At 43.4% G+C, this 21,877-nt stretch overlaps 1 protein-coding gene across 10 annotated transcripts in view; it reads left to right on the plus strand.

Moving 5' to 3' along the window:
- frmd4a (FERM domain containing 4A) overlaps nucleotides 1-21,877 on the plus strand; it is a 384,495-nt gene that overhangs the window by 354,400 nt on the left and 8,218 nt on the right. For all 10 annotated transcript variants that reach the window (XM_072241726.1, XM_072241724.1, XM_072241723.1 and 7 more), the window contains 4 exons: nucleotides 920-976; nucleotides 3,193-3,430; nucleotides 4,975-5,151; nucleotides 9,653-10,512. In XM_072241726.1, coding sequence (XP_072097827.1) covers nucleotides 920-976; nucleotides 3,193-3,430; nucleotides 4,975-5,151; nucleotides 9,653-10,512 — 1,332 coding nt within the window. The remainder of the gene's footprint in view (nucleotides 1-919; nucleotides 977-3,192; nucleotides 3,431-4,974; nucleotides 5,152-9,652; nucleotides 10,513-21,877) is intronic.

The following is a 21,877-nucleotide window of genomic DNA, read 5'->3' on the forward strand; positions in this document are numbered from 1 at the left end:
GCAACTGAGTGGTGCAGGTGCATTGGGCTGGAAAGGCTTGTTACTCAGTCTAAATTAGCGCATCAGGAGTGTCTGATGACTCTCGGCCAGTACTTGCAGACGTGGCCAAGAGGTTCAGTTGTTCAGACCAAACTTCAGAATGGGGAAGAAATGTGATCTAAGTGACTTTGACCATGAAAAGATTGTCGGTGCCAGATGGAGTGATTTGAGTATCTCAGGAACTACTGACCTCCTAGGATTTTCACACACAACAGTCTCTGGAGTTTACAAAGAATGGTGCGAGAAACAAAAAAACATACAGTGACCGTCAGCTCTGTGGAGGTAAATTGCCTTGTTAATAAGAAAGGTCAATGGAGAATGGGCAGGCTGGTTCATGTTGACAGGAAGGCAGCTGTAACTCAAGTAACCACATGTTATAACAGTGGTGTGCGGAAGAGCATCTCTGAATGCACAAAATATTGAACCTTGGGGTGGATAGGCTGCATCAGCAGAACACCACAAACATGCACTCAGTGGTCACTTTATTGGGTACCTGATGACCTACCTTTGAGTATATATGTGATTGCTTTTCATGCTCTTTGCTCATGCTCATTCAATCATGGTTTCCCTCTCCCTTCCCCCTCCCACTCTCAGTCCACAATAGAGACCCTTATCAGAATTGGATTTATTATCACTCACATACGTCGTGATTTTTTTTTCTTTTTGCAGTAGCAGTACAGTGGAATACACAAAATTACTACAGTATTCTGCAAAAGTCTTAGGCACTCTAGTTATATATATGTGCCTAAGACTTTTGCACGATATCATAGATAGATGGATGTACTATAGACAGACAGATATATATAATACTGTATTCAGCCTGAGTTAATTCTTTGTTCAGTTTATCTATAACCATGAACTTTTTGTGGTTTTCCCCCAGAGGCAAACATTGGTTCAGAAGACAGTTCACTATCAGATGCTCTGGTTCTTGAGGATGGTGAGTACACTGTTAAATGTTGGTAAACGGTTTACTTTATAAAAGTATATTAGAGTAACTGCACAGGCAATGCACAAAGAGCTCGTTATCTACTGCTTTATCACGTGTGGATACACTTAATTGCCAGGTTAGCCTTAGATCCTAGCTAGAACATTCTGACACATCTAACCTATATACAGTATACATTACGCATTCAATCATCATTAGGACAAATTAAGTGCCCCTTATCCAGAAAACTCTGAAATCCAAAATTTTTTGAGCTCTGACATTGCAGTGGAAAATTCCACAAGGCACTGGGAAGGTTCCCAGGTGATGCGCAGGTCTCTGCACATCTCATATTTTCTGAGAAGTGACCTCAAATATATAATGAACAGAAGTTAATGAAAAATAGAAAAATACTGCATAATGGGGAAAAATGAAGATCTTGAATGTGTATTGAAAGAGTGGATTCATTCAGCGTTGGAGTGAAATTATGCCGCTTAACAGTATGCTGATCTTGAAACAAGCAAAGGCCTTATTACGGCGAACTGAAAATTGAAGATAATTGTGAATATTCAGCAGGCTGGTTGCAGAAATTTAAGAAAAGACACAGCATTACGTTTTTAAAGATTTGTGGTGATAAGGCGTCTGCTGATCATGAAGCAGCAGAGCAATTCATTGACGAGTTTGCCAATAAATTCAGAGTCAGGATGATGGTGATCCCAAGCCATCTCATTATATATTCTAAAATCCAAAATCAGAAACACTTCCGGCCCCAAGCATTTTGAATAATTGGGTACGCAACCTGTAGAAGTAGTCACAAGGAAATCTGCAAATGCTGGAATTCCAAGCAGCACACATAAAAGTTGCTGGTGAACGCAGCAGGCCAGGCAGCATCTCTAGGAAGAGGTACAGTCGACGTTTCAGGCCGAGACCCTTCTTGTTTACAGAGCACACCTTGTGATCTCAAAACCAGTCACAAAATCAGAATCAGAATCAGGTTTATTATCACCGGCATGTGACGTGAAATTTGTTAACTTAGCAGCAGCAGTTCAATGCAATACATAATCTAGCAGAGAGAAGAAAAAAAAAATATAATAGTAATAAATAAAATAAAACATAATAAATAAACAAGTAAATCAATTACATATATTGAATAGATTATTAAAAAATGTGCAAAAACAGAAATACTGTATATTTAAAAAAGAGATACACATTTCAGTGGAAGAGGCTTGTTAGTTAATATAATTTCATTCATCATTATCATTATTATATGCCATGTCGTGGGCGATCATGGTCTTTCCACGACCATGATTGCTTTTGACAATTTTTTTTATGGAAAGGTTTTGCCATTGCCGCCTTCTGAGCAGTGTCTTTACAAGACAGGTGACTCCAGCCATTATCAACAATCTTTGGAGATTGTCTGTCTGGCATCAGTGGTTGCATAACCAGGACTTGTGATGTGCACCAACTGCTCATATGACCATCCACCACCTGCTCCCATGGCTTCACATGGCCCTCCTTCCTGATGGCAGCAGTGAGAAGACAGCATGGCCTGGATGGGCTGGGGTGCGATGGATCTCTGATGGTGGCTGCTGCCTCCCACGCATACACACGTGTCACTGTTGATAAAGAATTCAGGACATGTGTTGGAACTAAGCAATCCATCCCAACCGAGATAAAGATCTGAGCCGGGCTGGCGCTACGTTCTGCAAACATGACCTGATTTAGACCTACAGCAGGTAAAGTCAGTGACTGACAGCTCCAGTGATCTGGGTTCAATCCCACCCTCTGGCACTGTCTGTGTGGAGTTTGCACATTCTTCCTGTGACTGCATGAGTTTCCTCCCATATCCCAAAGATGTGCAAGTTGGTGGGTTAATTGGCAGCTGAGGCAGACACATTAGGAGCATTTAATAGACTCTTGGATAGGCACATGGATAAAAGAAAAATGGAGGGTTATGTTGGAGGGAAGGATTCATCATTGGCTCATTGTCCATTCAGAAATCTAATGGCGGAGGGGAAGAAGCTGTTCCTGAATTGTTGAGTGTGTATCGTTAGACAACCTGTACCTCCTTCCTGATGGTAGCAGTGAGAAGAGGCTATGTCCTGTGTGATGGAAGTCCTTAATGATGGATGCCGCCTTTTTGAGGCATTGCCTTTTGAAGGTGCACCTGCACCAGGACTGAGTGTAGAGGGGAGATGGTCGTTACCTTGCAGCCTTTGTTTGTTTTGCAGAGGACTGTCACGGCTCGAGCCTGTCGTCACCCATCCAGTCTCCGCACAAAGCCCTCCCTCCCCGCCCACCGTCGCATCAGAGACCCCACCCACCGCAGTCCCTGGATGGCTTACGTCAGCTGCACTACCATCACAGTGATTACGACAAGTCGCCCATCAAACCAAAAATGTGGAAGGAGTCATCCTTAGATGAGCCATACGAGAAGGTGAAGAAACGAGCCTCACACAGCCACTCCAGGTCAGTCCTAGCACACCAGGCACTGAATTAATCACAGTGGTGAAGAAGTGCTGAAGTATATTTACAAAGTCCTTACTTTGTTTTATTTACAACCTATGTTAGTCAGCAGATTGAGTTCAAAAGCCACGGGATAATATTGCAGCTCTATAAAGCCCTGGTTAGACTATGTTGGATTATGATATTGTGATCCAAGTTTCTTTCAGAAGTCATGAAAGAGGCACAAAACGTGTTACTTCATGATCATTTTATTGAGCATTGATAGAACAAAGGAAAACTAAAATGAACAGTGATGGTGGTCTAAGTGAAGGGAGGGACAATAAAACTAAGATAATGCTGCCTTGCGGTGCAGCTATTTTGTACTCATAGTTAGGAAATATTTCATTCAAATTTGTTGATAAGGGCTGACCAATGAGATAGGTCTTATTCAAATAATGCAGAACAAGGAAGCTTCCAAGGTTTACCAGAATTATACTGTACCTTGGATAATCACTTGGGGACCACACTGAATTCGTATATATCTATTGTGACAACATTGGGAAGCATTGTAAACAGTTATTTGTCTATAAGTAATTATATAAAGTAGAAGCATACTGTATAATTAATTGTCAACCTGCAATGAAAATAACAATTATATTAACCCATTGGATCCAGCAACAAGGATTGTGTTCAGTTCTATTTGCCTCATTATAGGAAGGATGTGGAAGCTTTAGAGAGGGTGTAGTGGAGATTTGCCAGGATGCTGCCTGAATTAGGGAGCATGTCTTATGAAGATAGGTTGAGTGATCTATTGCTTTTCTCTTTTGGAGTGAAGGAGGATAATGTATTCAAGATGGTAAGAGTCATATTCTAAGTGAACAGCCAGCTTTTTCTCAGGCTGTAAATGGCTAATATGAGAGGGCATAATTTTAAAGTAATTGGGGGACGTCAAGGTAGGTTTTTACAGAGAGACTGGTAAATGCGAAGAACACATTGATGGGGTGGTGGTAGAGACAGATAAGTTAAGGGCATTTAAGAAGCTCTTAGATAAGCACATGGATGATCGAGAAATGTGGGAGGGAGGTGTTAGATTGATCTTGGAGAAGGTTATAGGGTCAGTACAACATTGTGGGGTGAAGGGCTGTACTGTACTATTCATATTCTGTTCTATAAAGTAGCTAATATGAGGAGGAATAATTTTAAGGTGATTTTAGGGAAGTATGGGAGGGATGTCAGAAATAAGTTTTTTTTACACAGAGAATAAGGAGTGTTTAGAACACACTGCCAGGAGTGGTGGTAGAGACAGCTACATTAGGGACTCTGAGATAGGCGCATGGATGAATGAAAAACGGAGGGAAAAGAGGGAAAATGTCAGAGGGTGAGAGTTGGATTTTCTCCTGTTAATATTGCTATCACCTTGCACTTGTGTGGTATGAATGTTCCTGTCACCTGTGGGCCCAGGTCTGGAGATGGTCAAGGTCTTGCTGGCTTGGGTTCTGGTCTGTTTTGTTACCTGAGGAATTACGAATGGTGCTTTGAATAATTCCTGATGATGTGTTGTTACTTAGCCTGCCGAGTGGACACACGCGATTCCCCAGTGTGGGGAACAGCGCAGAGGCAGGGGCCGGAGGTTCACTACAGAGCAGTCCTGTGAGAGGTGCCCCACACTGGAACTGCACACAGTCCAGCATGCCTTCCACGCCCGACCTACGGATACGGAGCCCCCCCTACGTACATTCCACACGGTGAGTGAGCTGGAAGATAACCCTTGGTGTTTGTCTTGGATGCTAAATGAGAGTACTAGTGGGAAAAAAACACAAGATATAAACAGGAAACTAAGGAAAAACACAAGTTCAAGAGATCTGAAGGACAAATGTCCTTGGACTCTCTGGGTCAGACTGATTAATTTAGTGATACTCACTGTGGACTGATCTGTGCATTTCCTGATAACAGATAAGCAGGCAACTGAGGTTAAAATCTATGCAAATTCTGTCCAAGTCCTTGACCTGTTTTGTTATGAAAGTTATTCTTCATGGTGTTTGGGAATTTGTTGGTCTTGGATAATATGCTTACTACGATGGTTTCAGACTATTATTTATTACCTATGTCTGAGGTTTTCATAAAAATGTTCTTGTGAAGAAACTAAGCAATAAATTATCAATAGAAGGACAATCCTGGAAATGGGATTTAAAGTAATCGTGTGTGTGTGTGTGTGTGTTGGTTGGTCTGTGTGTGTATACATGCATGTGTGTGTCTCTATACATGTGTATACGATGATAACAGGCATAGGTAGAGTGGACACCCAGTGCCTTTTGACCAAGGCAGCAATTGCCAATACCAGAGGACATCAGTTTAAAGTGAGTAAAGGAGAGTATAGAGGGGAATGTTAGAAGTAGGTTTTTTACTCAGAGAGTAGTGGATGACTCGAACGCTCTGCTGAGGGTGGTTGTAGAGGCTGGTACACTAGGGGCATTTAAGAGACTGTTGGAAGGGCACATGAATGAAAGAAAAATGGAGGATTATTGTTATGCTTTGTAACTTCAAAACAGTAAACTAATTCAAAGAAAGACACAGGAGACCAAAAATGCCAGTGAGCGAGGCCAATATGTGTCAGGGGATGATGTATGCAATTAACATATTTATAAATATAACCAGTAATTAATTATTTAGACAAACAAGAATACAATTGAAGAATATATATGTATAGGCATCCATTAGTCTCGTGAGCATGGATTTGCGCCTTCCAGGGCGCAGGCCTGGGCAAGGTTGTATGGAAGACCAGCAGTTGCCCATACTGCAAGTTTCCCCTCTCCACGCCACCGATGTTGTCCAAGGGAAGGGCATTAGGACCTATACAGCTTGGCACCGGTGTCGTCGCAGAGCAATGTGTGGTTAAGTGCCTTGCTCAAGGACACAACACGCTGCCTCAGCCAAGGCTCGAACTATCGACCTTCAAATCACTAGATGAACGCCTTTACCACTTGGCCATGCGCCAACATATATATAAAAAAAGATTATTCAAATATTACTAAAATAGTAAATACGCAGCAGTTATGGGCTATAGGAGAAAGGGTCCGATTGATCTTAGAGTAGGTTAAAAGGTCGACACATCATGGGCTGAAGGGCCTTACTGTGCTGTACTTTTCTACATTCGGTGACCACTTCATCAGCTCCCTTTTGTATCTAATAAAGTGGCCACTTAATTTACGTTGGTGTTCTTCTGCTGCTGTAGCTCAAGTTCAAAGTTCAACATGTGCATTCACAGATGCTCCACTGTTGTAACGTGTGGTTATTTCACTTACTGTCACCTTCCTGTCAGCTTGAACCAGTCTGGCCATTCTCCTCTGATCTCTCTCATTAATGAGGCATTTTCGCCCACAGGACTGCCATTCACTGGATTTTTTTTGTTTTTTGCACTGTTCTCTATAAATTCTGGAGACTGTGTGTGTGAAAATCCCAGAAGATCAGCAATTTCGGAGACAATCAAACCACTCTGTCTGGCACCAACAATCTTTCCATGGTCAAAGTCACTTAGGTCACTTTTCGTCCCCATTCTGAAGTTTGGCCTGAACAACAACCAAATCTCTTGACCATGTCTGCATGCTTTTATGCATTGAGTTGCTGCCGCATGATTGGCTGATTAGATACTTGCATTAACAAGCAGGTGTACAGGAATACCTAATAAAATGGCCACTGAGTGCATGTTAGAAGAATTGAGATTGATCTCATTGAAACTTTGAAGGTTCTCGCAAGGAGTTTGACAGCAAAGATGATGAGAGGCATTTAGTCCTGCTTCTCACTGGGATATTAAATGAATCTTAATTGCCTTAAGATAAGGAGTTGCTCCTCAGGAATGAGTTGAGGAGAAGGAGTTGTGGGACTTTGAAATTCTCTCCCCTGCAGGGCTACGGATGTGCAGTCACTGAGTGTATTTAAGAGTGAGGTCAGGAAGCTTATTTATTTATTGAGATACACCACAGAACAGGCCCTTCCAACCCTTCGAGCTGCACCACCCAAGGGTTCCCTGATTTAACCCTAGCCTAATCACGGGACAATTTACAATGACCAATTTACCTACTAACTGGTAGGTCTTTGGACTGTGGGAGGAAACCAGAGCTCCTGGAGGAAAACTCACAGTCACAAAGAGAACGTACAAACTCCTTACAGGCAGTAGCTGGAATTGGACATGACCAATTGGTACAGAAAAATGAGACAGAACCAGTCATGATCTGACATGATGGGCTGAATGACCTACTGCTCCTATTTCAGTTGTCCACAAGCAGAAAGATTTGAAAATTTTATACCCAGATTCTGAGGAGACTGTTGTGATGTTTGGTGGTGTAGCAGGGTCTGCTGGGCAGAACATGCTGTGTCCCCATAAAAGTTTGTAAAATAATGAGGAATATGGATAAATTCTGAAACCCCAAGACTAGGGAGTCCAAAACTAGAAGGCTCAGATACAAGATAACACAGGAGAGATTTAAGAGTCAGAAAAAATCACTTCTTTACAGAAGGTAGTGAGGACCTATAACGAGCTGCCAGAGAAAGTGGTCAAGGTGGGTACGATTGCAACATTTAACATAGGTACATGGAGGAGAGGGGTTTGAAGAGTTGAGGGCTGAACAATTTTTGAAGTTGGAATGAGACATAAAACTTGTTTCATTAAGAGTTGATAAAGCAGTAAGAATAGGAACAGAACAGGTTCAAGGATCTCTGCTACTTGAAGAAAAGAAAGAGGAACTAAAGATAGCACCTAGCATACCAGAGATCAGAAAATCCCATTCTAATCTGTAGATAAGAGATAATCAATTAGAAAATACTTGTGCAATACTGCAGTAAAATTAACCAATGAAAAAACACCTATTCACAATGAAGAACAGAGTTTTCAGAATTATCCTTTGTGTAGCCACTAGAGGCATAATAAACTTTTATACATATAAAAATACTTAAAATATAAGCAGATAATTGTCAAACAGCAAAGAAAATGACAGTCAGTTCCTACAGCATGGACCAGATGGGCCAAGGGGCCTGTTTCTGTGCTGCATTAGTCGATGACTCTAAAGGATGTGTTTCCTGCAAAACAACTGATCCTGTCCCTCACAACAGCTGTCTGCCACTTGTGACCATGTAAATAATGTAGACACACACTTCCCACATGCTCCAGCTTCTCAAAAACCACTAAAACCAAACTAAAAACAAACACGCCCCACAAACAACAATATTTAACCCTTCGTTAAAGTAAAAGAATCCAAAAATGTTAAATAAATTATTAACCAGTTTCCAGCCTTACAAATATATTGATTAACATTTTGTCATGTGTACGTTACTGTGCAAAAGTCTTAGGCACATGTAAGAAAAATAAGTACAGTGAAGATGCTTTCAAAAACAATGAAATGAAAATTTTCTGCATATTTTTTTAAAAATTATCTCTAACTTATTGGAAATTTACCCAGGTTTGATGCATCTGCATTTTGGTAGAAGGAATAAAGGCACAGACTATTTTCTAAATGGGGAGAAAATTCAGGAATCAAAAGCACAAAGAGATTTAGGAGTCCTTGTGCAGGATTCCCTAAAGATTAATTTGCAGATTGAGTCAGTGGTGAGGGAGGTAAATGTAATGTTAGCTTTCACTTTGAGAGGACCAATATATAAAAGCAAGGATGTCACGTAACACACATCAAAGTTGCTGGTGAACGCAGCAGGCCAGGCAGCATCTGTAGGAAGAGGTGCAGTCAACGTTTCAGGCCGAGACCCTTTGTCAGGATGTCACGTTGAAGCTTTATCAGTACTGTGCAAAAGTCTTAGGCACAAATAAGGAAAAGTTTCTAAGTATCAAAAAATTACTATAAAAAGCAGTAAACAATTAAAAAAAACTAAATCAAATCAATATTTGGTGTGACCACACTTTGTCTTTAAAATTGCATCAGTTCTCTTAGGTACAGCCCAAAATCGGCTGGTAGGTTGTTCCAAGCGTCTTGGAGAACTTGCCACAGTTCTTCTGCAGACTTTGACTGTCCCACTTGCTCCTGTCTCTCCAGGTAATCCCAGACAGCCTTGCTGATGTTGAGATCAAGGCCCTGTGGAGGCCATACCATCTGAAACCATAAAAAAAATCTAGTGTACCTAAGAATTTTTACACAGTACTGTAGTAGCTTGAAGCTGTCAGTCCTCTGGACCTCAGTGCTGTTGATGTAGTGAGCATCTCCCCACATCACGATTTTATCACACTTTGTTTCTCTCTCACAGGTCAGTTGATATCAGCCCCACCCACCTTCACAGTTTGGCACAGCACTTTAGACACAGGAGTTCCAGCTTGGAATCTCAGAGCAAGCTGGTTATGTCTGAGAACGAGACTGGGAGTCCGGACTTCTACACCCCAAGGACTCGTAGCAGTAACGGTTCTGACCCCCTGGACGATTGCTCGTCCTGCGCCAGTCACTCCAGCTCGGAACATTACTACCCGGCGCACATGCACGCCAACTACTCCACGCTGGCCGAGGACTCGCCCTCCAAATCCCGGGAACGCCAGAGGCACCGATCTGCTGGGAACCTGGGTTCCACTAATTCAGGGAGCATGCCCAACCTAGCCGGCAAGAGCGGCGGCGCCAACGGCGGGGTCTACCTTCACAGCCAGAGCCAGCCCTCGTCGCAGTACAGGATCAAGGAGTACCCCTTGTACATCGATGGCAGCCCAACGCCGGTGGTGGTACGGAGCCTGGAGAACGACCAGGAGGGACACTACAGCGTGAAGGCACAATTTAAAACTTCCAACTCTTACACCGCAGGCGGGATCTACAAGGACTCCTGGCGCGGCGAGGACATGGCTGCCGTGAAGCTGATGCCGTCACGCTCACAAATTGTTCGGACTCCCTCCCTGGTTAAGGATAACGCTGAAAGGAGCACAAACAGGACTGCTCTGTCCGATGAGCTGAGGTCGTGGTACGAGAGGTCCTCGGCCACGCTGAAGGAGCACAATAGACTCATTCACACAAATTCCGACTCATCAGACCGGAGTTCCCCGTACTCCCCAGCACAGAGTGCCTTCATCGGTCACAGCAGGACAACCCGTATGCCTCAACCATCCAAAGGAACATCAGCTGTTTCAGGTAAAACATCTCCAGTGTATGCCAACCCATTTCATAGACTTTCCTGTTCTCCTCAGCAATCCCCTTGAGATCCATATGTCTGTATTTCCACGTGCCTTGTTACGTTTTTGAGGGGGTGTTTCCAAGGGTGCAAAAGTCTAGGACCAGAGGATGCAGCCTCAAAAGACAAGGTCATCCATAGAGTACAGAGATAAGGACAAATCCTTTAGCTGGAAAGGGTGAATCTGTGGAATTCATTGTCGCAGACAGCTGTGCAAGCCAAGTAATCGAGTGTATTTAAAGCAGAGGTGATAGGTTCTTGATGAGTAAAGGCGCCAGAGATTATAGGGAGAAGGTGGGAGAATGGGATTGAGAGGGATAATAAATCAGCCATGATGGAATGCTGGGCCAAACGGCTCCTATACAGCCTATGGATATCAAATGGGGCAGTTGGCCCATCAAATCTATGTGGGCTCTCCCTTTCCCCTTTCCCCTACTAATTTTTGTCCGTATTTTCCCCATGGTCCCATCAACACCCCACTGACCCTACCACCTTGGTTTATTATTGTCACAGGGAAAAACTTTTATTTTACATGCCATGCTTTAAGTTAAAGTCTGTCCCGAGCCTTGTGGCCCATCAGACCGGTGCTTATGCCGGTTTCTGTGGTGTGAAGCCACTGAGAGTACGAGACTCCCCCGGCAGTCTATCACGAGGTTAACCCCCAGCATTTGCCAGTGGACTGGAGCAGTGTGTGGTTAAGTGCCTAGCTCAAAGGCACAACACGCTGCTTGGCCGAGACTCGAACCCACAGCCTTCAGATCATGAGCCCAATGCCCTAACCACTTGGCCATGCGCCGCGCCATGCAGCAAGATCATTCCATAAATAGAAAACAGTAAGAAGAAAACAGGAGAATGAATTGTTAACAGTAGGAGCAAAAGTGCAGTGCAGGTAGACAAATAGGGCCAAGACCAGGTAGTTTGTAAAACTAGCTTTATTTGTCATATGTACATCGAAACATTGAGTGAAATGCATCGTTTTTGTCAACGACCAACATAGTCCAAACACTGTGCCAGGGGTGGGGAGGGCAGCCCACAGGTGTCTCCATGCTTCCAGCCCACAACTTACTAACCCTAACCTGTATGTCCTCGGAATAAGACCATAAGATGCAGGAACAGAATTAGGCCATATGGCCTGTTGTGTCTTCTCTACCATTTCATCACGGCTTATCCATTTTCCTCAGCAGTCCAATCTCTTGCTTTCAACCTGTAACTTCAGGATTGTGGGAGGAAACTGGAGAATGCAGAGGAAACACACACAGTCACAGGGAGAACATGCAAACTCCTTACAAGTGGCGAGAATTGAAGTTAGGGTTAAAGTCAGCAAGAAGAAACTATCCAATGAGAAAATGTTTAGCAAGAGGACTGGAAGGCCCACATGGAAATTCTTCCTGATGCAACAAGTAATTGGGAATGGGAATATTGGTATGGCTCTTCAGATGGGTTGGGAATGGGAATATTGATGCAGTTGGTCAAATGGATTGGGAATGGGATTATTGCTGCGGCTGGTCAGATGGATTCGGAATGGACTGCTCTATAAGATTATGGATATTGATTCTTAATACAGAATTGGCTAAATATTTGAAGAAGGAATAATTGCATAGACTTGAGGGACGAGAGAATTGGGTGAGCCATGTTGGTCCTTAAATGGGCTATCGTATACTCAGGGCTGAATGGTCTTCCATGCTGTGCTGTGATTGTTGCTCACAGAATGGTTGCCCTCTGGACATTTTGCAGCATGTAGTGAGTACCCTGGAGACTCGGAGTACTGCTTGACATCACCGCCCTGGGAATTGAACACAGGTCACCGGCACTGTAAAGTGTTGTGCTAACTGCTACACTACCTTGCCACCCTAATAATAGGTGGATTTGGATTAGAGGGGAGATGAGAAATTTGTTTTCCAGTCTAAGAGAGGAGGGAATCAATCTCACTGAGGCAGATATCCTAATCACACTTAAGGGCACAGTAGCATCGTGGTTAGATTACTGGTCTGAACCTTTGATCCACTGACAAGAGATCAAATCCTACAGTAGTAACAGGGGAATTTAAATTGAAGGAATTAAATAAATTTGGAACTTTAAAGAGAAACTCAGTAACTGCAGATTATTGTGAGATTGTCAGAATGAAAGGCCATGCTTTCTTCTCACTACTGCCACTTGGGAAGAAGGTGCAAGAGCCTTAGGTCCCGCGCCACCATCTCCAGAAACAGTTATTACCCCTCAACCAGCAGGCTCCTGAACTGGCATGGATAACTTCACTCAGCCCAACCCTGAATTGATTCCACAAGCTACAGATTCAATTTCAAGGACTCTACAACTCATGTTCTCAGTATTATTTATTTATTTACTTGTGTTATATTTGCAGTTTGTCTATTTTTGCACACTGGTTGTTTGTTAGTCTTTATGTGTAGTTTCTCATTGATTCTATAGTATTTCTTTGTTCTACTGTGAATGCCTGCAAGGAAACGAATCTCAGGGTAGTGTATGTACTCTGATAATAAATTTACTTTGAATTTTGAACTTTGAAACCTGCTTGGTGGCACTAACGGTGTTTGGAGATGGAAATCTGTCTTCCCTTATGCAGTTGAGTGTACATATAGCTCTGGACCAGCCTCTGTAGGTGGTTTTAACCACCCCTTCAGTTCAGGAGTATTAGGGCATTGCTGGCATTACCTGGAACTTCCCATCATTTAAAAAAAAGTGCCTGCAGAGTGATCAGTGTAATGCTTACAACAGCTGTAAGATCGGGGTCAATTCCCACTGCTGCCCATAAGGAGTTTGCATGTTCTCCCTGAGACCATGTAGATTTCCTCCAGGTGCTCTGGTCCCCTCCCACATTCCAGAAACGTACAGGTTAGAGTTACTGAGTTGTGGACATGCTATGTTGGCACCCGAAGCATGGTAACACTTGCAGGCTGTCCTCAGCACAATGCTCACTGATTTGTTTTAACGCAAATTGCACATTTCACAGTATTCGATGTACATGACAAATAAAGCTAGTGTCAGAATGAGCACTGCCTGAAGAGGGATTAGATTAGATCAGATCAGATTATTTTTATTTTTAACATGTACATTGAAATATCGAAACATACAGTGAAATCATCATTTACATCAACGACCAACACAGTCCAAGTATGTGCTGGGGGCAGCCCACAAATACCACCATGTCCTCTCACCAACATAACATTTACTAAACCTAACCTGTGCATCTTTGACATGTGGGAGAAAACCAGAGCACCCAGAGGAAATCCATGTAGTCATGGGGAGAACGTACGAACTCCATAAGACCATAGCAGCAGTATTAGGCCATTTTGCCCATTGAGTTACTCAGTCGTAGCTGATTTATCACCCTCCCCAACTCCATCCTCCTTTGACCTTTGACACCATTACTAATCCAGCACCCCTGCTATAAAAATACCCAATGATTTGGCTTCCACCGCTGTCTCTACAATGAATTCCATGGATTCCCCACCTTCTAGCTGAAGAAATTCCTTCTCATCTCTGTTCTAAGTGGGTAGACGTATCCTGAGGCTATGCCCTCTGGTCCTAGACTCTCCCACTATGGGAAGCATCCTCTGCACGTCCTGTATCCTTTCAATATTCGGAAGGTTTTGATGAGATCCCCCTCATTCTTCTAAAACTCATGAGTTAGAGGTAGAATGCACTGAGATTTATGAGATATCTTCTTAAATGCTGGACAATACTGACCAAGCATGTTGTCCTTTCGTCTGGTTTTTCCAGACTGCTTCTACACACTTGAAAGAAGAAATAGCGGATAGCACAGGCAACTGGAATATCCCCAGATCTGACGCAATAAAACTGAGACAGGTCAAAGGTCAGCCAAAATGTAATTGGAATTTCTCTTGGCTTCATTTTGAAGAAAATGCCAGATAATCCTTTAACTTACTTCCCCCTCTTCCTGCACTAAGTGATTTACTGTCAACAGAAGATAAAAATCTCCGACATTTCTTCTGAAGCCCCCACCTTCCTCAGAATGTGGTGTAAAAATGCTCGAAATAGTCTGGAATAACACAAACTGTTCCATTTTTGATTCCATGCTCTACGGTGGAGTGACATGGCTGCGCAACGGTTAGCATAACAGAGTTAACAGCGCCAGCAACGAGGGTTCAATTCCCGCTGCTGTCTGTAAGGAGTTTGTACCTTCTTCCCTGGGTTTCCTCCGGGTGCTCCAGTATCCCCCCACAGTCCAAAGACGTACCAATTCGTAGAGTAATTGGCCGATGTAAATTGTCCGGAGTGTGTGGATGAGGGGATGAATCTGGGGGTTATTGATGGGATATGGGTCAGAATAAAATGTGAATGTGGGTACTGGCATTGACTTGATGGGCCGAAGGGCCTTCTTTTGTTCTATATCAAAATCAAAGTAAAATTTCTTATTAAAGTATGTAAATGTATAAAATAAAATTCATTTTCTTGCAGGCATTTGTTTAATTTATTATTTACTTAGCGATACAACGCAGAGTAGGCTGTTCCAGCTGCACTGCCCAGCAACTCCCGACAACCCCAATTTAACCCTAACTTAGTCATGGGACAACTTACAATGCCAATTAACTTACCCAGTAGGTCTGTGGACTGTGGGAGGAAACCTGGTGCAAACCCACGTTCCACAGAAGAACATGCGGAATCCTTACAGATGACACTGGGATTGAACTCCGAACTTCGACATCCTGAGCTGACTGCTATACTACTGTGGGACAGAAAAATGAAAAAATACAGTAGAATTTGTGAAAAATCTATACATCATCTACAACGTTCCCTCTGTCTTTTTATTATAGCTGCGCAGACCAACCACTGCTCTAAGCAGGAAATTTTTACATGTCCTTAAAACTGCGCGCCAACAAAGGCTATGTGCATGGGAGCATTTGTGTTACTGTGTAGCCACACACTCGCACACCTTAGAGGGAACAGTAATGAAGAAAGACTGACAAATAACTAGTAGACAAAAGAAGACAAATTGTGCAATTAAAAAAAACATACATGACTGATTAGGAATTAAATATCTGAAGTGCTCCCTCCATCAGCTATAGACATCAGTACATCTTTACTATTGCACAGTGGGATCAGGTGGGTCACGGCTACTGAGTGGATATTCTGTAGACCACATCGTTCACTTTCTCACCAACTGTCCAGAGTTGGAGCTTGCTTCCACACTTCCCTTCTGTGGCCTATGTGGCTTCTATCACCCATGGGTCTTGTGGGTCAGACTGTAACTGAAGGCCAGACCTCAAGGGTCGCATCCTGAGTCCCAGCCCCAAACCAACCCTAACACCTCTGTCCTCCTCCTCCTGAACTCTTAAAGTCCCTAAAAGTGATTCACATCTTTAAAAGACTTTACCATGCCACAGTAACGTAGCGGTTAGTGCAATACTTTTACAATTGGGGACGTTGGAGATTGAAATTCAATTCCGGTGTTCTCTGTAAGGAGTTTGTATGTTCCTCACCATGACCAAGTAGTTTTCCTCTGGGTGCTCCTGTTTCCTCCCACAGATCAAAGATGTATCAGTTGGTATGTTTATTGGTCATTGTAAATTGGCTTGTGATTAGGCTAGGATTAAATAGATGGGTTGCTGGGTGTCAAGATTCATTGGGCCTGTTCTGCACTGATTCTCTAAATAAATAAATATTAATAAAAGTTATTGCAAAATGTCTTAAGAACTGTACATTTATTGAAACATTTAAAGAATTAATGTTAGATAATTAAAACATGAATGTACAGTGAACAACTAAAAATTTAACGCTGTATTATATTTAGCAGGTTAATGCAGCCAGGTATCTGGTAACAAATGGGATAGTGATAGATGGGGTTGACACATAGGTGAGGGGCCAGATGCGAAGAGTATACACATTGCTCGGGTCAGTATCTTTCCTAATATCTCTAGGTTCAGTGGTTACATAGTAACAGAGAAACAGGCCCTTCAGCCGAGCGTGTCCATATCTGAGCAAGTCCCATTTGCCCACATTTGACTCTCATCCTTCTAACCTTTCCCATCTAAGTGTTGTCCAAATATTGCTGTCCAAATATTGCAATTGTATCCACCTCTACCACTTCCTCTGGCAATTCAATCCAGATACCAACCATCCTTTGTGTCGTAAAGGTTGCCCCTCAAGTCCCCTTTAAAACTTCCTCTTCTCATCTTTCTCTGTCCTGTAGGCGACATGGCAATGGTAGCAGTTAGCATTATGCTTTAGAGCGCCAGCGACTGGGGTTCAACTCCCAGCACTGCCTGTAAGGAGTTTGTACATTCCTCTCTGTGACCGTGCAGGTTTCCTCTGGGTGCTCCGGTTTCCTCCCACAGTCCAAAGATGTACAGGTTAGGATTAATAAGTTGTGGGCATGCTACATTGGTGTTGAAAGTATGGTGACACTTGGGGGCTGCCCCTAGCAGATCATTGGAATGTGTTGGATGTTGATACAAATGATGCATTTCAATGTTTATATGACAAATAAAGCTAATCTTTCATCTCTACTCCTCTACCCTGGGAAAACAACTGTGACCTTATCTGTCCACCTTATCTATTTCCCTCATTTAATTGTAGTTGTTTATTTCTTTATTTAGTGATGCAGTGCGGAACAAGCCCTTCTGACCCAGTGAACTGCGCTGCCCAGGAACCCGCTAGCTTAACCCTAGCCTAATCACTGGACAATTTAAAATGACCGATTAACCTAATAAACAGTACATCTTTGGACTGTAGGAGGAAACCGGAGGACCCAGAGGAGCGTGCAAACTCCTGACAGACAGCTCCGGAATTGAACTCCAAATTCTGGAACGTCCCAAGCTGTAATAGCGCCGTGCTAACCACTATGCTATGGTGGCCCCAAAACCTCTATAGGGTCACCCTCTATAACAGGCGTTCCCAACCTGGGGTCAACGGACCCCTCGCCTAATGGTATTGGTCCATGGCACAAAAATGGTTGGGAAGCCCTGCTCATTGTCAGCCTCTTCCACTCCAGGGAAAACAGTCTCAGCCTATCCTAGCATCTCCTTGTAATCACAGCCCTCAAGACCTGGTAATATGCTTGCGAATCTTTTCTGGTCAGCTTGGGGTGAGTGAGATGTTGCATGCAGCCCGTGTGGAACTCCAGTGCATTCCACGCTTCTTGACAGGAGTGTGAGCAAAAGATATAGTCCGGAGCCCGCAGTCAACTGTAGTCACTTGCATTTCCTTTGTCCTGTCAGAGAATTCAATATACTAGCTGCTGTGTTTTTTCTCTACAGAGTTCTCGGCGGTATAAAAGGCTATTAGCTGGTGCTTATAAAATGTTTTTAAAGATAAAGATTATCCTTATTTGTAACATGTAAATCGAAACATGCCGTGAAATGTATGGTTTGCGTCAACGACCAGCCTCAGAATGGAGGGATGTTCCTTTAGAATGGAGACGAGGAGGAATTTCTTTCGTCAGAAGATGGTGCATCTGTGGAATTCATTGCCACAGATGGCTGTGGAGAGCAAGTCATTGAGTGTGTTTAAGGCAGAGATTTATAAGTTTTTGATTGGTAAAGGGGAAAACAGGAGCGGGAGAATGTGGGGGGAGGGAGTGCTGAAAGATAATCAGCCATGATTAAATGACAGGCAAACACAATGGACCCATGACGTAATTCTGCTCCTTTATCTTACAGTGTTATGATCTCATCCTAAAAACGTGTGGGTTGATTAGTTAATTGGGAGCCACAGTAGCATAGGGGTTAGCGCGAGGCTATTACAGCTCGAGGCGTCAGAATTCAGATTTCAATCCAGTGCCCTCTATAAGGAGTTTGTAGAATGTCTGGCTGGCTTTCCTCCAGGTGCTCCAGTTTCCTCCAACAGTCCAAAGATGTACCGGGCCCTCTCATTGGTCATTGTAAGCTGTCCTGTGATTGGGTCAGGGTTAAATCAGAGTTATCGGGGGTTGCTCAGCAGTACAACATGAAGGACCGGAAAGGCCTATTCTGCGCTGTATCACTAAAATAAACTAAATAAGTTGCTGCAGTGCATAGGTGTGAGGTAGAATCCAGCAGGGGAGTTGCTGGGAATGTGGGAAAAACAAATTGGGATTAAAGTAAATGGGTGGTTCTTGTTCTGCACAGACTTGATGAACTGAAGGGCCTGTTTCTTTGCTGTATCTTTGCATGATGAAGATATCCAAGCAAATGTAAATGGGGTAGATTTTAAGAGGGTTATAAGTTAGGCCAATCAGCCCATCGGGTTTGTTCTGTCATTCCATCATGGCTGATTTATTATCCCTCTAAAACCCTATTCTCCTGCCTTCTCCCCGTAATCTTTGATGCCCCAATTAATCAAGAACCTATCAAACTCTGCCTCAAATATACCCAATGACTTGACTTCCACAGCCATCTGTGGCAATGAGTTGCACAGATTCACCACCATCTGGCTAAAGAAATTACTCCTCACCTGTGTTCTAAAGAGGCATCTTTCTATTCCGAAGCTGTGTTCTCCGGTCCTAGATTCCCCTGCTATAGTAAATGTCCTCTCCTTGTCCTCTCTTGTCTCGGCTTTTCAATATTCGATAGGTTTTAATGAGATCCCCCACCCCCAACCCACCGCCCAACAGTACAGGCCCAGAGCCATCAAACAACACTCCAAATGTGTTAGCCCCTTCATTCTCGGGATCATTTTTGTGAACATCCTCTGCACCTTCTCCAATTTCAGCACATCCTTTCTTAGATAAGAGGCCTAAAACTTACAATACTCCAAGTTGGATCTGAGCAATGCCTTATAAAGCCTCAGCATTAAAGTACTGTGTAAAAGTCTTAGGCACCCTAGATTTTTTATATAAATTGTGTTTTAGATGTTTATTTTTGTCTTCTGCATTAGTATGTCAGTAGAAAAGAGCAAATTTTAGATTTCCAAACATTCATTTTCCAAAAAGTTTAATGTTACAGAGGAATGTTTGTATTTTATTAAAGAAAGTAACATATTAAGTAATAGACCACTTTACAGACAAAAACTTGATTACTTAGTAGGTATATGGTTCAGTGCATGATTAAACAAAGATAACAAACAGGATGCTGATGATCAATGACATAGTGAGTTGAATGAGCTAAACAGAAACAGGTATAGAAGGAATCAAACTGGGCAAAAGACAACCAAACTAGAAGGTGAGGCTGAGGTAGATGTGACAGTTTAGCTTCAAGTCATCAATTTTTACGCCAAGAGTGAGCATACCAACAAGATATAAGGTGGACATCCTGCATCGGCAAGATCTCTCCCGAGCAGGAATTTCACGGCAGACAGGAGTTTCAAGATGTGCTGTCCAAGCTCTTCTGCAGTAGCACAAAGAAATGGGCAAGGCTGAGGACCAAACAGAGCGGTCGTTCGCGGAGACTGTGTGCAGCAGATGAGATAAGTTAAACTGATGCCCCTTCGAAATCAGAAGAAATCCATCACTGCTATCAACACTGAACTCACAGAAACCACTGGAACCTCTACAGTCCAGAGAAGTCTTGTCAGAAATAGTCTTCATTTAATTTTCTCCTAGTTTAGAAAATAGTGTATGCCTTTATTCCTTCTACCAATGTGCAGATCCATCTAACCTGAGGCAGTTTGCAATAGTTTAGAGATAAGAGGTGAGAAGAAAATTGCACTGAAAATAGAATCCTGAAACTGGGATACATTATGATTTGTTCGGTGTGTAAGTCTGGAACAGAACTTCAGAACAAATAACAGAAGGAAAGAGTCAAAGACATTTGGGGTCCATTTGAACAAAAGAATTTGTACAATTCATGAAATCAACAGGGTAGTGAGGAAAGCTTTTGGCACGCTGGCCTTTGTAAGTCAAAGCACTGTGTATACAGTGCGGTTAGAGTCTTAGGGAATTATCGAACCGCATTTGGACCAGAGCCCATTGTGGCCCTCCCATCCATGTACTTATCCAAACTTTTCTCAAATGTTGCAGTCAAACGTGCATCCACCACTTCTGCTGGCAGCTCGTTCCAGGATGTTTGTAAGGACACTGGCGAGGCCGCTCTTGAAGTTTTGTGCCGGTCACCCTGTTATAGGGAAGATGTTATTAAGCATGAATGAGTCCTGAAAAAAAATTACAATGATATTGCCAAGACTCGAGGGACTGAGTTAAAGGGAGAGGTTGGATAAGGGTAGGGCTTTCATCCCCCTGGAGCGTAGGGGCCTGAGGTGTGATCTGAAAGAGGTGTATAAAACCATCGGGGTGAATGCACATAGTCTTCCCAGCTTTCATCCCCCTGGAGCGTAGGGGCCTGAGGTGTGATCTGAAAGAGGTGTATAAAACCATCAGGGGTGAATGCACATAGTCTTCCCAGCTTTGGGGAATCATGAATCAGAGGGCATACTGTAGGTTTAAGGTGAGAGGGGAGAGATTAAATAGGAAGTAGAGGGGCAACTTGTTATACACAGATGGTGGTGTGTATGTAGGACAAGCTGCCAGGGACGGCTGGTGGTGCAAAGACATCGGCGCTGGACCTGGGAGCGGAGGTTCCTGGGTTGGAAACCAGTTGGGTCCACTCCCGAGTACGCTTTTCATCCGTGCCGGGTTGAGTGTCGAGATCGCAACTTGACCTCGTAAAATAAAGGGGAAAATATCTGTGTGAGGAGTGGCATGCCACACAGTCTCTCTCTCTCTCTCTCTCTCTCCGCGCCTTGTAAAAGCCATGAAAAAGACATCATCAGGGATGCACGCAGGGACACGCAGTCGCACACGCACAGACACGCACGCACTCAGGCACACGCCAAAAAAAAAAGAACAAGCTGCCAGAGGAAGTGGTTGAGGCAGGTACAATGCTGGCTAAAGGACAGGTGGGCATTTATTTATTTATTATTGATTGATTGATTGATCGATCGATCGAGATGCAGCTCATTATAGGCCTTTCCGGCCCTTCGAGCCACACTGCCCAGCAACCCCCAATTTAACCCTAGCCTAACCACGGGACTATTTACAATGACCAATTAACCTACCAACCAGTACATCTTTGGACTGTGGGAGGAAACCAGAGCACCCTGAGGAAACTCACGCGATCACAGGGAGACAGCAGTGGGAGTGGATAGGAAGAGTTTGTAGGGATATGGGCCAAATGGGATTATATAGGGTATCTCAGTTGGCACAGACCAGTTGGGCTGTAGGGCCTGTGTCCGAGCAGTATATCTGACTCTATCAGTCTTCAGCCCATGTCATTCAGGGGCTTGTGCAAATATTATTTTGTGACTATATGTGCTGTATTGTAACTATGTGTGGTGTGTGTGACTACTGTGTTTTGCACCTTGGCCCCAGAGGAACGGTGTTTTGTTTAGCTGTCTACGTGAGCAACAATCAACGTGAACTTGCATTATGACACA

This window comes from Mobula birostris, chromosome 23 (assembly GCF_030028105.1).
Source record: "Mobula birostris isolate sMobBir1 chromosome 23, sMobBir1.hap1, whole genome shotgun sequence".
Classification (NCBI taxonomy): domain Eukaryota; kingdom Metazoa; phylum Chordata; class Chondrichthyes; order Myliobatiformes; family Myliobatidae; genus Mobula; species Mobula birostris.